The 16566-nt window shown below is 46.0% G+C and overlaps 2 protein-coding genes across 2 annotated transcripts in view; one reads left to right on the forward strand and one right to left on the reverse strand.

Moving 5' to 3' along the window:
- The window catches only part of LOC138636494 (calcium-transporting ATPase type 2C member 1-like), a gene marked incomplete at its 5' end in the record, with an annotated part of 12257 nt that extends 1825 nt beyond the window's left edge, over window positions 1-10432 (forward strand). Inside the window, 18 exons of the mRNA XM_069724528.1 lie at window positions 555-630; window positions 974-1040; window positions 1176-1300; window positions 1447-1544; window positions 1762-1857; window positions 1994-2083; window positions 2251-2355; window positions 2448-2604; window positions 2678-2848; window positions 3217-3314; window positions 3590-3640; window positions 3909-4075; window positions 5529-5597; window positions 5680-5796; window positions 6117-6264; window positions 6439-6534; window positions 7334-7475; window positions 7891-10432. Of these exons, the coding sequence (XP_069580629.1) occupies window positions 555-630; window positions 974-1040; window positions 1176-1300; window positions 1447-1544; window positions 1762-1857; window positions 1994-2083; window positions 2251-2355; window positions 2448-2604; window positions 2678-2848; window positions 3217-3314; window positions 3590-3640; window positions 3909-4075; window positions 5529-5597; window positions 5680-5796; window positions 6117-6264; window positions 6439-6534; window positions 7334-7475; window positions 7891-8012 (1995 nt within the window). The remainder of the gene's footprint in view (window positions 1-554; window positions 631-973; window positions 1041-1175; window positions 1301-1446; window positions 1545-1761; window positions 1858-1993; window positions 2084-2250; window positions 2356-2447; window positions 2605-2677; window positions 2849-3216; window positions 3315-3589; window positions 3641-3908; window positions 4076-5528; window positions 5598-5679; window positions 5797-6116; window positions 6265-6438; window positions 6535-7333; window positions 7476-7890) is intronic.
- Window positions 10433-14900, reverse strand: aste1a (asteroid homolog 1a). Its single transcript, XM_069724530.1, has 6 exons — window positions 14768-14900; window positions 13393-14213; window positions 12297-12602; window positions 12021-12225; window positions 11351-11489; window positions 10433-11250 (listed from the first exon to the last, which is right to left on the reverse strand). Exons 1-6 carry the CDS (start codon window positions 14892-14894, stop codon window positions 10872-10874), a joined length of 1977 nt encoding a protein of 658 aa, XP_069580631.1. The 5' UTR covers window positions 14895-14900; the 3' UTR covers window positions 10433-10871.
- Window positions 14901-16566: the final 1666 nt, after the last annotated feature.

The raw sequence follows: 16566 nt of genomic DNA on the forward strand, positions 1-16566 counted from the left end.
GACTTTAACCTGACTATAACCTGGCTTTAATGATTATAACCTGATTATAACCTGACTTTTACCTGATTATAACCTGACTATAACCTGACTTTAATGATTATAACCTGATTTTAACCTGATTATAACCTGACTTTAACCTGATTATAACCTGACTATAACCTGACTTTAATGATTATAACCTGACTATAACCTGATTATAATCTGACTTTAACCTGATTATAACCTGACTTTAACCTGACTATAACATGACTTTAATGATTTTAACCTGACTATAACCTGATTATAACCTGACTTTAACCTGATTATAACCTGACTTTAATGATTATAACCTGACTTTAACCTGATTATAACCTAACTTTAACCTGATTATAACCTGATTATGACCTAACTTTAACCTGATTATGACCTAACTTTAACCTGATTATAACCTAACTTAACCTGATTATAACCTAACTTTAACCTGATTATAACCTGACTTTAACCTAACTTTAACCTAACCTGACTTAACCTATTATCAATAAAAATAATAACCTATTACAATAAACTATCCTCAGGCTCCTAAGACTCCCCTGCAGAAGAGCATGGACCTGCTGGGGAAGCAGCTGTCTCTCTACTCCTTCGGCATCATAGGTGAGTGTGTGTTGTGTTTCATTGTGTGTGTGTTGTGATTCAGGGCTCAGTGTGTGTGTGTGTGTGTGTGTGTGTGTGTGTGTGTGTGTGTGTTTGTGTGTGTGTGTGTGTGTGTGTGTGTGTGTGTGTGTGTGTGTGTGTGTGTGTGTGTTTTTCAGTGTGTGTGTGTTGTGATTCAGGGCTCAGTGTGTGTGTGTGTGTGTGTGTGTGTGTGTGTGTTTGTGTTTCAGTGTGTGTGTTTCAGTGTGTGTGTGTGTGTGTGTGTGTGTGTGTGTGTGTGTGTGTGTGTGTGTTTCAGTGTGTGTGTGTTGTGATTCAGGGCTCAGTGTGTGTTGTGTTTCAGGCGTCATCATGCTGGTGGGCTGGCTGCAGGGGAAGAGGATCTTGGACATGTTCACCATCGGAGTCAGGTACCGTCTGTCTGCTGTGTCTCTGAGGACAGGTAGCAGCTGAGTGACCTTTGACCTTTGCACCCTGTGATCAGGCTGCGTGCTCACTGAAGTCATGTGTGTGTGTGTTCACGTGTAATCATTGATCTCCTCCAGCCTGGCGGTCGCTGCCATCCCTGAAGGTTTACCCATCGTGGTGACGGTGACGCTGGCGCTCGGCGTGATGAGGATGGTGAAGAAGAGAGCCATCATCAAGAAGCTGCCCATCGTGGAGACGCTGGGTCTGTTCAGCTGCAGCGGGACACACCATACAACATTTAACATACAACATGTAACATACATGTTGTTCAACCTGCAGCTGATACAGACTGTGTTGTGTGTCTGTGTTGTGCGTCTGCATTCTAACGCCCCTGTGCTCGTCTCCCAGGCTGCTGTAATGTGATCTGTTCAGACAAGACAGGAACTCTGACGAAGAACGAGATGACGGTGACTCAGCTGTTCACGTCAGACGGACTCCACGCTGAGGTCTGAACCACATCACTGTTTCCATGACGACTGACGAACACTTCATAAACACAAACAGTTGTTGATATGAATATTAATGCTCCAGTCAGAGACTCCTTCCCATCGCTCGTTGTTAACCCTCAGCGTTGTCTGTCAGGTGTCCGGCTCTCCTTGTTAACCCTCAGCGTTGTCTGTCAGGTGTCTGTCTCTCCTGTTAACCCTCAGTTTTGTCTTGCAGGTAACCGGTGTGGGCTACAACGGAGCCGGAGAGGTTCTGCTGGACGGAGAGATCATCCACGGCTTCTCCTGCCCGTCAGTCAGCAAAATCGTGGAGGTGAGTCTCTTGAAGATTTCCATCTCTGTGGGAGGAGTCGACTCTGATTCTCCGTCACGTTCTCAGACTGGAAGCAGGTTTTTTTTTTTTTTGCTGTGACGTCTATATTGACGTGTGTGTGTGTGGATGTCGTCAGGTTGGCTGTGTGTGTAACGACTCGGTCATCAGGAATCGCAACCTGCTGGGCCGACCCACAGAGGGCGCTCTCATCGCCCTCGCCATGAAGGTAGGAACCCACAAACAGTCCAGGATAGGAGCAGCCTCTCCTTGATCCAGCTGTGACTGTGTGTGTGTGTGTGTGTGTGTGTGTGTGTGTGTGTGTGTGTGTGTGTGTGTGTGTGTGACTGTGTGTGTGACTGTGTGTGTGACTGTGTGTGTGTGTGTGTCCTCCAGTTGGGCCTGGAAGGCCTGCAGCAGGAGTACATGCGTCTGGAGGAGCATCCGTTCTCCTCGGAGCAGAAGTGGATGGCCGTCCGCTGTGTCCACCGCACCCAGCAGGTGAGTCCCTCCTCCACCTGGAACCAGAGTTTGAACAACCACCTGCTGTGACTCATCCTCCTCCACTTCCCTTCCTCCTCCACCTCCCTCAGGACAAGACAGGAGTTTACTTCATGAAGGGAGCGTACGAGCAGGTGATCCGCTTCTGCAGCTCCTACAACAGCCGAGGGAGCGCACTTCCCCTCAACCACCAGCAGAGGGAGCTGTACCAGCAGCAGATCAGCTACATGGGCACGGCCGGACTGAGAGGTAAGGACACCAAGCCTGACAGGAAGTCCTCTGTGGTGGGAAGCAGCTCACTGTCTCCGTGTCCCTCCTGCAGTGCTGGCGTTCGCCTCCGGTCCTGAGAAGGGGAACCTGACCTTCCTGGGTCTGGTGGGCATCATTGACCCGCCCAGGTCAGGGGTCAAAGAGGCCATCGGCACGCTCATCAGCTCCGGGGTCGCCATCAAGATGATCACCGGGGACTCCCAGGAGACGGCAGTGTCCATAGGTCATTACTTGATTTTACAAGAAGCAATTTAAACATCTCACTGTTATTGATCCACTTCCTGTCCGGCCCGATCAGAGTCTCAACGGACGCGTTAATGGGAAACACTCTGAAAATATAGTGGAATTATCCTTTAAAGTTTCAAATGAAAAACAAAACAACTTCTCAGCACATACAAGGGGAGGATCAGTACATTCAGAGAGTGTTCCTGATTCCACCATCCATCCAAACCATCAGATCCTGCTGGAAGGTCTGTGGTGACATCACCGTGCTGTGTTCAGGAACTGTCTGGACTTATTGATGGAGCCTTGTACCGCAGACACCTCCTGAAGGTCCAGCCTGTGATTGGTTGATTGGTTGTTTCTCTGCAGCCAGTCGTCTCGGCCTGTTCTCTAAAGGATGTCAGTGTCTGTCGGGGGAGGAGGTGGATCAGCTGGACCTGCAGCAGCTCTCAAACATCGTCCCCCGAGTGAGAACACACCACAAACACACACATACACAATCTCACACACACATTCTCTCTCTCACACACACACACACACACACACACACACACACACACACACACACACACACACACACATTCTCTCTCACACACACACACACTCACTCAGATCTCTCCACGTTCACCTCTAAAAAAAAAAGCCCGTCCTCCTTCCTGCTGACGCTCAGATTAAATCTTTCCCAGCATGCAGCAGCACGGTGACATCACAGACGGTAAACAGGTTGTTTGTGTCTCCTCAGATCGCCGTGTTTTATCGAGCCAGTCCTCGACACAAGCTGAAGATCGTGAAGGTGAGCAAACCAGCTGCAACACGCTTTCAGGATGGAAATAAAAGGGAAACGTGGTGCTTTGGTTGTTTCAGCGAACTACAGGTGAGTCTGTCACCTGTAGTTCGCTGAGGAGTTCCAGTTCGTGTGTCTCAGCCTCGATTGTAGTTTAAACGGTCAATAAAGCGTTCACGCGTTCATGAGAGTCGACGTGAACTTTCACCACGTCAGAACTCACGGAGAGTTCGCTGACGTTTCTGTTCTCTGAACGCTAAGCCCCGCCTCTCCACAGTCCCTCCAGAACATCGGTGCCGTGGTGGCCATGACGGGCGACGGGGTGAACGACGCCGTGGCGCTGAAGGCCGCTGACATCGGCGTGGCGATGGGCCTGACGGGCACTGACGTCTGCAAGGAGGCGGCCGACATGATCCTGGTGGACGACGACTTCCAGACCATCATGTGAGTCGGACGAGAAAACTCAGCCAATCAGCAGCCAGCAAATGGAAACATGATGAGATTTAACTCGGGTTTAAAGAACTGACTGCTAGGTTTACTTTAGGTTTAGTTTACTTTAGGTTTAGTTTAGTTTTCTTTAGGTATAGTTTAGTTTTCTTTAGGTTTAGTTTAGTTTTCTTTAGGTTTAGTTTAGGTCTAGTTTAGTTTACTTTTGGTTTAGTTTAGTTTAGGTTTAGTTTAGTTTTCTTTAGGTTTAGTTTAGTTTTCTTTACATTTAGTTTAGGTTTAGTCTACTTTAGGTTTAGTTTAGTTTTCTTTAGGTTTAGTTTTCTTTAGGTATAGTTTAGTTTTCTTTAGGTTTAGTTTAGTTTTCTTTAGGTTTAGTTTAGGTTTAGTTTAGTTTTCTTTAGGTTTAGTTTAGGTCTAGTTTAGTTTACTTTTGGTTTAGTTTAGTTTTCTTTACATTTAGCTTAGGTTTAGTTTACTTTAGGTTTAGTTTTCTTTAGGTATAGTTTAGTTTTCTTTAGGTTTAGTTTAGTTTTCTTTAGGTTTAGTTTAGGTCTAGTTTAGTTTACTTTTGGTTTAGTTTAGTTTTCTTTAGGTATAGTTTAGTTTTCTTTAGGTTTAGTTTAGGTTTAGTTTAGTTTTCTTTAGGTTTAGTTTAGTTTTCTTTACATTTAGTTTAGGTTTAGTTTTCTTTAGGTTTAGTTTAGTTTTCTTTAGGTTTAGTTTAGTTTTCTTTACATTTAGTTTGGTTTAGTTTAGTTTTCTTTAGGTTTAGTTTACTTTTGGTTTAGTTTACTTTAGGTTTAGTTTACTTTTCTTTAGGTTTAGTTTTGGTTTAGTTTGCTTTAGGTTTAGTTTAGTTTTGGTTTAGTTTACTTTAGGTTTAGTTTAGTTTTCTTTAGGTTTAGTTTAGGTTTCTTTAGGTTTAGTTTAGTTTTGGTTTAGTTTACTTTAGGTTTAGTTTAGTTTTCTTTAGGTTTAGTTTAGGTTTCTTTAGGTTTAGTTTAGTTTTGGTTTAGTTTACTTTAGGTTTAGTTTAGTTTTCTTTAGGTTTAGTTTACTTTTGGTTTAGTTTACTTTAGGTTTAGTATAGTTGAGGTTTAGTTTACTTTAGTTGATGTTTATGTTTAGTTTACTTTAGTTTTAGTTAAGTCTGGTTTTAGTTAAACCAAGTTTAGGATATTATACAGCTTTCTTCTTACCATCTTATTGGTCGGTTTCTGGACCGACAGTTTCGTCCTCAGATTTCTTGTTTTGACGAACCAACCGTCCAAAAACAAAAATATTCACAGAAAACAAACTAAAGCAGCAAATCTTTTCCTTGGAACTGGTTCATCTTTGTGACATTGACCTGTTCGAGTTAAATAATCCGTTATCGCTGAGATCAGGTTTGTTCTTCGATGCTCCACGTCATCGTACGTGATTAATAAAACGTGTTCTCTGTTTTCAGGTCGGCTATCGAGGAAGGAAAAGGAATTTACAACAACATCAAGAACTTCGTTCGCTTCCAGTTGAGCACGTGAGTTAAAGATCAGAGAGTTGTTTTTAAAAACAGAACTCTGCCGCCGGTTTAACGTCCGTCTCCCCCTGCTGGCCGTCAGGAGTATCGCCGCTCTGACGCTCATCTCCTTGGCGACCCTGATGAACTTCCCGAACCCGCTGAACGCCATGCAGATCCTGTGGATCAACATCATCATGGACGGCCCTCCGGCTCAGAGGTACTGCGGCATCATGGGAAATGTAGTCGGGATTAAAAGCACGAAGGCTGAAAACATTCAGATGTTCAGTCACGGAATAAAACACAAATCATTTCTTTTACTAGTTTTATGTTGATGTCAGCTGTTAATTACGTTTTAATCACTTCAGTTCAGTTTCTAATTAACATTCAAACTCCTGTTTCTCAATGGAAATCAATAGTTTAGTTATTTTATGCTCATAAATTTAAACGAGCGTGACTTCGGGCAGCGATGCTGCTGCAGGATATTGGAGGTTATGAAAGGGTTAACGTGAAAGCGTTGCCGTGGCGTTGTGTTGTCAGTTTGGGGGTGGAGCCTGTGGACCGGGACGTGATCAGGAAGCCTCCCCGGAACGTCAGAGACAGCATCATCACCCGCAGCCTCATCGTCAAGGTCCTGGTGTCGGCGCTCGTCATCGTCTGCGGGACGCTCTTCGTCTTCTGGAGAGAGGTGACACCCCCCCCCCCCCCACCACCACCATTACGTCTAAACGTGAAAGACAGTTAACGAGTAAAGAAAGTGTGTGATGATGTGAGGGGAGACGATGTCACGTTGTGAGTGTGACATCACTTCCTGTTAGAGAGGTGTGGTCAGGTGACGTCATTGGTCTCCGTTTGTCTCCAGCTGCAAGACAACGTCATCACTCCTCGAGACACCACCATGACCTTCACCTGCTTCGTCTTCTTTGACATGTTCAACGCTCTGAGCTCACGCTCACAGGTAACCACACAAACACACACACACACACACACACACACACACACACACACACACACACACACACACACACACACACACACACACACACAAACAAACACACACACAAACACACAAACAAACACACACAAACAAACACACACACAAACACACTCACTCACACAAACAAACACGCACACACAAACACGCACACACATACACACAAACAAACACACACACACACAAACAAACACACACAAACTAACACAAACACGCACACACACACAAACAAACACACAAACACAGACATACACACACACACACACACACCACAAACACAATCACCCATACACAATCACACACACACATACACAATCACACACACCACAAACACAAACACACAGACATACACACAGAGACATGCACACACAGACACACACACACACACATACACAATCAACCATACACAATCACACACACATACACAATCTCTCACCACACACACACGAACACACACACAAACTAACACAAACATGCAAACACACACAAATGCACAAACAAACACACACACACACAAATGCACAAACAAACACGCACACAAACACACACACACACACACACACACAAACACAGACATACACACACAGAGACATACACACAATCACACACCACAAACACACAATCTCACAGACACACCTCTCACCTTTCTGCTGCCTTCACCTTTATTCTCCGCTGTGTGTGTGTGTGTGTGTGTGTGTGTGTGTGTGTGTGTGTGTGTGTGTGTGTGTGTGTGTGTGTGTGTGTGTGTTTGCCCCCCCTCCAGACCCGGATGGTCCATGAGATGGGTCTGTGCAGTAACAGGACGTTCTGTTATGCCGTCCTGGGGTCCATCATGGGTCAGCTGCTGGTCATCTACTTCCCTCCTCTGCAGAACGTCTTCCAGACGGAGAGCCTCAGCATCTTCGGTAAACATCAACAATCACACCTCTTCAGGGGAGGGGTCTGTTTGTTGTTGTTTGTGTCTTTGTTGTTGTTTTGTGTCTTTTTGTTTTTTGTTTTGTGTTTTTGTTTTGTGTCTATTTGTTGTTGTTTGTGTCTTTGTTGTTTGTGTCTTTTTGTTTTGTGTCTGTTGTTGTTTGTGTCTTTGTTGTTGTTTTGTGTTTTTGTTTTGTGTCTATTTGTTGTTGTTTGTGTCTTTGTTGTTTGTGTCTTTTTGTTTTGTGTCTGTTGTTGTTTGTGTCTTTGTTGTTGTTTTGTGTCTTTTTGTTTTGTGTCTGTTTGTTGTTGTGTCTTTGTTGTTGTTTTGTGTCTTTGTTGTTGTTGTTTTGACAGACTGTCCTTCTGATGACTTTAAAGTCCTGCGTCTCCTTCCTCCTGCAGACCTCCTCTTCCTCGTCTCCCTCACCTCCTCCGTGTGCGTCCTGTCAGAGGCCATCAAGAAGGTGGAGAGGTGGAGGGGGGCGGAGAGAAGCCCCTCCCCTGACTGCTTCCACGAGGTATGAACCCGCCCCCTCGCTGTCCATGCTGAAGGAGGAAGAGGAGGAGGATGAAGGTGATGGCACTGACTCTTTACGATTTCCTGTGAGGTGGGCGGAGACGCTCTGGTGTGGGACCGGAGGAGGGCGGGGGCGGGGGCGGCGGTTAGCGGACTTGACTCTAATAAAAATGGCTCCGCCCCCTCCAAGGTGCAGGGGAACCGCCGACACACGGCTCGTTGTTTTTACAGCCGTGAGCCGTTCTCCATGTTCTCCTCCAGGTTCTGGTTCTGGTTCTGTCTGTAGAGGACCGCCGCGTCTTCATGCAGGACGAGCGGTTCTGTTTCCTGTTTGGGGAAGGGGAGGGTGGGGGATGACGGTACGAACCAGTCAGAGATCAATACAACACAGGTCTGATTTATTTAATTTATACTGATAAAATCAACATGAAGGAACATCAGACGTGAAGTTCTGATCCGATCTGCAGATTTTAAAGTCTCATCATTCAAATCAGATTTATGAATAAACTCCTCCCACCTCCATCAGTCAGACGCCCTGATTGGTCAACTGACGATTTAACACAAACACGGTTTTCTACTAAAATAAAAAAAATAAAAAGCCAAATTTCAAATCTGATAAAAAAGTTCTGACTTCATTTCTCGGGTCCGTCTGCTGCTGTTCATCTCGTAAATCACTGAAACTGTAAAAGCTGCTCGTTGCTCCTGAGCTGTCCGACCCGGTTCCACCAGACTCCGGTTCTCTGACCCGGTTCCGTTCACGTTCTGTTCCAAACTGCCCTGCGACTAAACGCAACGTTTTTCAAAGGGACTCTGGTGTGGCGCGTTTTAAAGCATCTGATTTTAACATCAACGGTTACATCTGTCTGAAGCTGCTCTGAGGTTCCCAACATGAGGGCCGCGGCTCCTCAGGAGGTCCTCAGGGTGACTCTGCAGGGTCCGCAGCAACAGGAAATTGATTTTCACAACTCGAGTCCTGAAACGTGTGAGCAAAATGAAAAGCGATTATTTCTTGCTGCTTCTAATCAAAATAATTTTCAAAAAATCAGCCGGTTAATTTCTGCTGGATAAAAAGACGACATTAGTCATGATGTCATCAAACCAAATCGAGATGTCATTGGATCGACTCATGACATCATCAGATCCTCTGAACATCCTTTTTTTTTGGATTGAACGTACCGTTGCCCCTCCGTCCGCCCCGCCGATCCACTCGGTGTTCCGTGTTCCTCCCGCTGTCGTTAGATTAAGGAAACAGCTGAGAGGCTGGGGGCGGGGCTTAACGTGGAGCAGCTCGGCCGACCGTCCCAACGCTTCCTCATCGTGTGCCTTAGAGAATCACCGCTGGTCGAATGGATCCGTGGACAGAAGCCCTTTACTGACACGTCAATCACTTAGAACCAATCAGATTATTTAACTTTTATTTCATGTTTGTATTTCTGTTTGAATCTGAAACCGACTTGACCTTTGACCTTTGACCTTTTAAACAGACGTCCAGCTGCTTCCTGGAAACTCTGTCTGCTTGAATTTATTTATTTCTAAAAGGCTCCTCTTCGTCACCAGGAAAGAGGAAGATGGTTTTCATCATCGTTGTCGTGGCGACCGTCGGTTTAAACTTTCAGTTCAATCAGTGAAAACTTTAAATTGAATGTCTGGTTTCTGTTTAATTTCATATTTAAACCTTTTTTGATTCTATTTTTTTTGTTTTATTTATCAAAAGAAAAACAAATGTAACATCTAATTCATATGTAAACTATTGATTAAACAAACTGCCATAAAAAAAAATTCTGCTTTATTTTTTTCATTTCAACTTTTATTTTACCAGAAAAATCAGTTCTAAAAAAACAATGTTTTGGTCAAAATAAGAAGCAACAACAATCATGAGTCTCATTTTTATTCTTTGATTTGTTCAAACATCGTCCGGTTCTTCTTCTGTGGTGCCGCGCAGCCTTTAAAAAGCTTTAACCTTGAAACAGCTGATTATTTTTGAAAGCTTTTGAAAGCTCTGTTCTGACGACGTCTGGTCTGAAAGGATTTTCTGAAACAAGCAGGTCGTCCATGACTGGAACTTTGTTTTGTAAACAAACAGGAAGTAGTTCCTGATGTAGTTTAAACTGCTTCCTGTATAAATGAGGTTTGTTGGAGCTGAATGACCCTCAGCACAAGCAGGAGGAAACTTTTAACGAGCCGGTCCGGTGGACCGGACCTTTAAACGGTCCGGTGGACCGGACCTTTAAACGAGCCGGTCCGGTGGACCGGACCTTTAAACGAGCCGGTCCGGTGGACTGGTCGCTGATCTGGCACTTTGTGAAACTCTGTTCATGAAGCTTCTCCTTCGTCGTCTGGTTTCATTCGTGTAAAACAGAACGCCTCCTTTTATTTATGTTTGTGTGAGAATCAAATGTATAATAAAATTTTTATAAACCCTTTAAAGACGTTGTTTGTTTTTATTTTCATCAGTTCACTTCTACAGAAACAGTTCGACAAGTCAAAGCTTCACTTGTTAAAAACCAGAAAGATCAAAGTCACTCTCCTTTAACATTTTATTAACATTTTATTAACATTTCCTTGTTTTGCATTCGTTCCTTCCAAGATATGAGAAATGTTTTTTTCTTCCGTGTCAGTTTAAAAAAAGTCGAAACGTTCCTGAAGAGATCTGAAAAAAAAAACACTTTCAAGAGAATTCTTTTCAGTAAAAGTTTAATATTTTAAAATCTATAAACAGGAAAAAGTTCAATGTTTTAACAATTGAAGTTTTTTTTTTGAGCCGTAAATACACAGAACAATAATAACAATAATAAGAACAATAAGAACAGCTGTTAAAAACAAAGTGAAGTGGTGATTAAAGTGCGTCTCCCTGAGTCGGCGTCCATCAGAGGATGCCCCACCCCCGGCACTCCTGCTTGCGGGACAGTTGTGGTTTGTTGCACCTGTTGACTCTGTCCTTGGTTCTGTACCGAGTCCTCACCGACAGCTGATTGTCCAGCAGCATCTCCTCCTGCATTCGGACCGCGCTGCGATCTTCGGTCTCCTCGTCTTCGTACAGCAGCGCCAGCTGCGGCTCGGCGGTGAGGTCGGCCGGAGGCCGCCGCCCTCGAGGCTCGGAGGACGTCGGCGCCCTCCGAGTAAGGAACTGGTGGACGACGGACAGCGCAATGTTGTACCGCCCCCTGCTCTTCAGAAAGTTCTTCAGTCGTCCTCCTGTCCGCATCCTGTGGACCAGCTGGTGGACCAGCGTCCCCTGATACAACCTGGACAACGTCAGCACCACAGGAAGGACAATGTCACCGCCCGTTTTTTAAATTCAACTGATGCCGTTTTCACCTCCAGATCAGAGTCTCTGAGTCTCACCTGGCGACCTCCGGATCAGGAAGAGGGAAGTCCAGCAGCTGGTTCAGGTGGATGCTGTCCTTCAGGCACACCTGCCACTGGTTGAAGACCTGAGACACCAACACATCGGGCTTCTGTTGACAGTATTGATGCTGCAAAGCTGCAACACACACACACACACACACACACACACACACACACACACACACACACACACACACACACACACACACACACACACAGAGACACATACACACACACACACACACACACACACACACACACACACACACACACACACACACAGAGACACACACACACACACACACACACATACACACACACACACACATACAAACACACACACAGACACACACACACACACACACAGACACACATACAAACACACACACACACACACACACACACACACACACACACACACACACACACAGAGACACATACAAACACACACAAACACACACACACACACACACACACAAACAAACACACACACACACACACACACACACACACACAGAGACACATACAAACACACACACACGCACAGAGAGACACACACACACACACACACACACACACACACACACACACACACACACACCTGTATCACAGGTTGCATCGCAGAGCGTTCATCATAGTCAGAGCTGCTCATCTGTTTGTTTCTTACCTGCTTTGTGTCCCGGTGAGACTTTGTCCATCATCACCACCAGCAGCGCCTTCAGCTCCGTCAGGTCCGGAGGGGGCTGAGCTCTCTGCAGCCAGTAGCAGGTGACGGCCACCGGGAGGCGCAGTTGAGGCGGCAGACGGCTCAGAGCGGCTTCAGTCACCCCAAGAGCCTCCAGGAGGACCTGCAGACGCTCGGCGGGGTTCGCCTGGGAGGAGGCGGAGTTAATGCGGAGCAGGATATCATTCATGCATTAGAAAAAGAGGGCGGAGTCTTCACCTCGTGCAGCGTGCCGAGTCCGAGCCGCTGGACGGCGCCGGTGAAGGTCGGTGCGACGGGGATGAATGTGAGGTCCAGGCCGGCTCGATCTCTCTCCTCCACCCGCAGCCACCTCCGGCCGCCCAGCAGCAGCCCGTACATCACCTGACGCAGCGGCCTGGAGGTCCGGTTGGTGCTGGGCAGGCCGGTGTGCTCCACGGCGATGCTGAGCTTTATCCTCTGCAGCAGCAGCACGTCCAGTACGTGAGGAGTCAGCCGGGCCTGAGTCAGAGGCAGCCGAGTCCAGTCCGGGACGACAGCCAGCGCCTGCAGGAGACCACGAGAACAAACGCTTCAGTCTCTGACCTGGACGATACTTCTTACATTTAAAAGTCCAGGATGAAGTCCAGCCGAGGGATGGCGAGGAAGATGAGGACTGAGGCTACTGGTCCTGTCCTTCTACGTCTTCTAGGAATACAAACGAAGACTTTTGTTGTCCCCTTCAGGAGGTGGTACCGGGACGGACATGTCCTCACATCTCCACTACCACAAACGTAATTTGGATTCGTCCCTAAAAGCTTAATCCGTTTTTTTAATGATTCGATTCAACCCCGTTTATGAAGAACAAAAGCAAAGAAGAACCGACCGTAAAAGATCTCATAAACTCCGGCTTGCAGGTCATTTAGGTTCTTGCAGCAGAAAGACATCTTTTCTGGTTTGACCGGGTCATAATAAAGACAAATGTTACGTTACTGCTTAATCTCAGTGTTACCCAAAGGCCAAAGTCTAGTTCTCAAAGTCTAGTTGTCCAAAGTCCAGTTGTCCAAGGTCTAGTTGTCCAAGGCTTAGTTCTCAAAGTCTACTTGTCCAAAGTCCAGTTGTCCAAGGTCTAGTTCTCAAAGTCTAGTTGTCCAAAGTGTAGTTCTCAAAGTCTAGTTGTCTAAAGTCTAGTTCTCAAAGTTGAGTTGTCCAAAGTGTAGTTTTCCAAAATTCTAGTTGTCCAAAAGCAACTGGACCTGCTTCAGTTTTCTGGACTTGCTTGAAGGACCTCAAGCAGCTCCAGTTGCCTTTGGGTAACTCTTAGATTGACCTGAATGACTGAGGACATGTTTCTTACCTCGTCCACCGCTGGCAACGGAGGCGCCACCCCGTCGACGAAGAACCGCTTCAGGGAACTGGCAGGCAGCCGGTACTCCTCCATCCCCAGATCCAGTTTCTGCATCACCTCCGCCTCGCTGTTCTTGCTCGGTTCTCCCATCAGCCCCAGCGACGCCTTCAGGGCCTCCTGAGGCTGCTGGAAGTCCCTCAGCCAGCGGAGGAGCCCCTCCAGGCGGCTGGGCGTCTCGCTGCCTTCCGGGGCGAACTCGGTCCACCTGATGCCCCGCACCTGCACGTAGTCGTTCCCGGACAAGGCGGCGAAGGCGGGCAGGAGCTGCTGCTTGATATTGAAGTAGATGCAGAAGCAGGAAGCGTAGTACCTCTTACAGGGGATGTATCTCTGAGAGCCCTTCTGCTTCACATCCTGCCAGTGGAAGTGAGAGATTGGCAGCAGCCCCGCCGGGAGGTCGAAGACGTAGAAGTCGCTGTCGTTGGACAGCACGGGACACTTCCATTCAGTGGCCAGGGCAGCTACCTCCCAGTCGGCCTCTGCGAAGCACTGAGCCACCGGCACCTCCAGCCGGACCAGCGTCTGTTGGAACACCTGCTTGGCCAGCGCAGGCATGATGTTCTTCGACTCGCCCGTCATCGCTGCTCGATGGACTTTCTCGATCTGTTCCAGGGCTCTCTTCGTCACAGTTTCAAGCTTCTTATCCGAGGTGTCGGTGCCTCCGTCCAGAACCACGTACGGTGCGACACCGCAGCTTCTAAGGGCGGTGACGAACCTCTCCGTCAGGTCCTCGAAGGCAGCGTACTCCCCGCCGTGATTCTGGTCCAGACCTGATCAATCCACCAAAGAAAATAGGATCAACAGACTGAGCGACTCACAAGCCATGAATTTGGTCTTGAACAGAATATCTCAGCACATATTGGGTGGATTAATTTTCGTGGTCCTCAGAGGTTGAATCTTTCTGCCTTTGGTGAGCGTGTTTCCCTCTACAGCCACAACCAGATCATCATTTGTGATTCTGAGTTAAATATCTTCGCACCTGTCGGGTGGATTGGGATTGAATGTGATTCAGACGTTCGTGTTCCCCTGAGGATGAACTGTAATCCCTTTAAAGATCCTCATCTGGCACCTGCTTTGATCATAATTAAGTACTAGCAAAATCAAACCCATCAGCCTCAGTGTATTAGCTATTATTAGCATACTAACATGCTAAGTGCCATTAACCGCAGAACCACTGAAAACAGGAAGTTAACACTTTAATACTTAAAGTTCTTTCAGCCTCAAACTCCTGAGAACCATGAGCACTAAATATCAGAACACCTCCTCCAGGAGGAGGTTCGGTTCTGCTGGTGTTCTGCTGGTGTTCTGCTGCGGTCCCGGTTACCTGAGTTGAAGTAGAGCAGGTGCAGCAAGTTGTTGCCGTCGACCACGAGCCGGTTCATCCTGAACTCCACGTCCAGGTAAATCCTCCGGTGGCGCTCCAGGAGCGAGGCCAGGCCCTGAACACCCATCCCGGGTCCGAGTCTACTGCCGAGTCCGCATCAGTCCTCCAGTTCTTATCCGGACCGTCTGACCCCTCCCCCTCCCCCCTCCCCCTCCTCCCTCCTCCCACTCCACCGGTTTCCTTAAGTTTCACTTTCCTGACATCAGGACCAGTTCAGACTGCTGACATGTCACGGTGTGTGTGTGTGTGTGTGTGTGTGTGTGTGTGTGTGTGTGTGTGTGTGTGTGTGTGTGTGTGTGTGTGTGTGTGTGTGTGTGTGTGTGTGTCGTGTGTGTGTGTGTGTGTGTGTGTGTGTGTGTGTGTGTGTGTGTGTGTTTATGTGTTTATGTGCGTGTGTGGTGAAGAGGAGGAAGAGGGGGGAGGAGGGGGAGGAGTCAACATTTACAAACATCTGAAACTGAAACTTTGGTTTTAATCTTAATCTTTTAATCTTCAACCTCTTTTATCATCTTTAATTCTGTCAAATCTTCCTGTGACAGGTGAAAGTTCAACATTCCTCTGAGTTCACAGATTCATCCTGAACATATTTTAATTATTACATTTAAAATCGAATGAATGTAAAATCTTTTATTTAACAAAGAAGAGCTAAATTAAAGTCCTCTTCAACTTCACACTGAGTTTCAAACCAGGAAGTTGTGAACGAACTTTTAGGAAGACGTTGGTAGTCGTTTGTTTTTCATCTTTAAATATATTAAGTTCATGTAACTTAATAATTCTTATGATGATGTCAGCAACATTTATGAAGGCTTCCACATCCAAACCATGAATGAAAGTTTGTTAGAAGTTCAACTGAAATAATAACAACAGTCTAATAAAAGGACATAACTGTCAGATGAGCCTCAGTTTGAATGTTTCTATAACTAAATATAAAGGAGATGAAAAGTTTGACAGCTGCAGGAGATTCTTCTCTGCATGACGTCATCGGCCTGAAAACTCAGAGGCTGCAGGTTTTATGTGACGGTGTCACCGCGAGAAGACAACTGAGACACCTGCAAGGTAAGTTGGCTGTCTCATAAACTATATCAAGTTTTAAGGATATATTCCCCCCCCCCCCCGCCCGCCATCAGCTGAGGATGAAAACAGAAAGTGAAACTCAACATTAATTCAAACTGAGTCACTGGATGTTTTCGATCTAGAGGTGAGTTGAAGTTAAAATATAACATTTTAAATAATCCATATCTCTAAATATTATTATTGCTGCTTCTTTGTGTCTCCGTCAACTCACAGCTGATTTAAATTTTGTCTCTTGGTCACGTTTTATAATACGAGGCGATGTTGATTATAATTCTGTTTCCTTCATGTCTTTATGAGTGAAGGTGACGGAACTCGTTCTACCGAGAGAACCTGTCGACGTTCCAGAACAATTATCACTTCATCACGTTTCTGTCTGAATCAGTGGATATAAAATATTATAATAAGTATAAAAATAATATTCAGCAGGAAGTTTTCTTTATTGTTGTCACTGATATAATTAATGATATAATTTATATAAATATAAACATGTCACAGATTCAACCTGCGTCGATTTCAGAAGGAGGTTGTGGACGTTTGTCTATTAATGTGTGTGTGTGTGTGTGTGTGTGTCTGTGTGTATCTGTGTGTGTGCGTGTGTGTGTGTGTTTATGTGCGTGTGTGTCTGTGTGTATCTGTGTGTGTGCGTGTGTGTGTGTGTGTGTTTA

Source organism: Brachyistius frenatus, unplaced genomic scaffold (genome assembly GCF_029030835.1).
Source record: "Brachyistius frenatus isolate BFR_SWC_R1_liver_20210118 unplaced genomic scaffold, ASM2903083v1 Contig_381, whole genome shotgun sequence".
In the NCBI taxonomy this organism is placed as follows: Eukaryota; Metazoa; Chordata; class Actinopteri; family Embiotocidae; genus Brachyistius; species Brachyistius frenatus.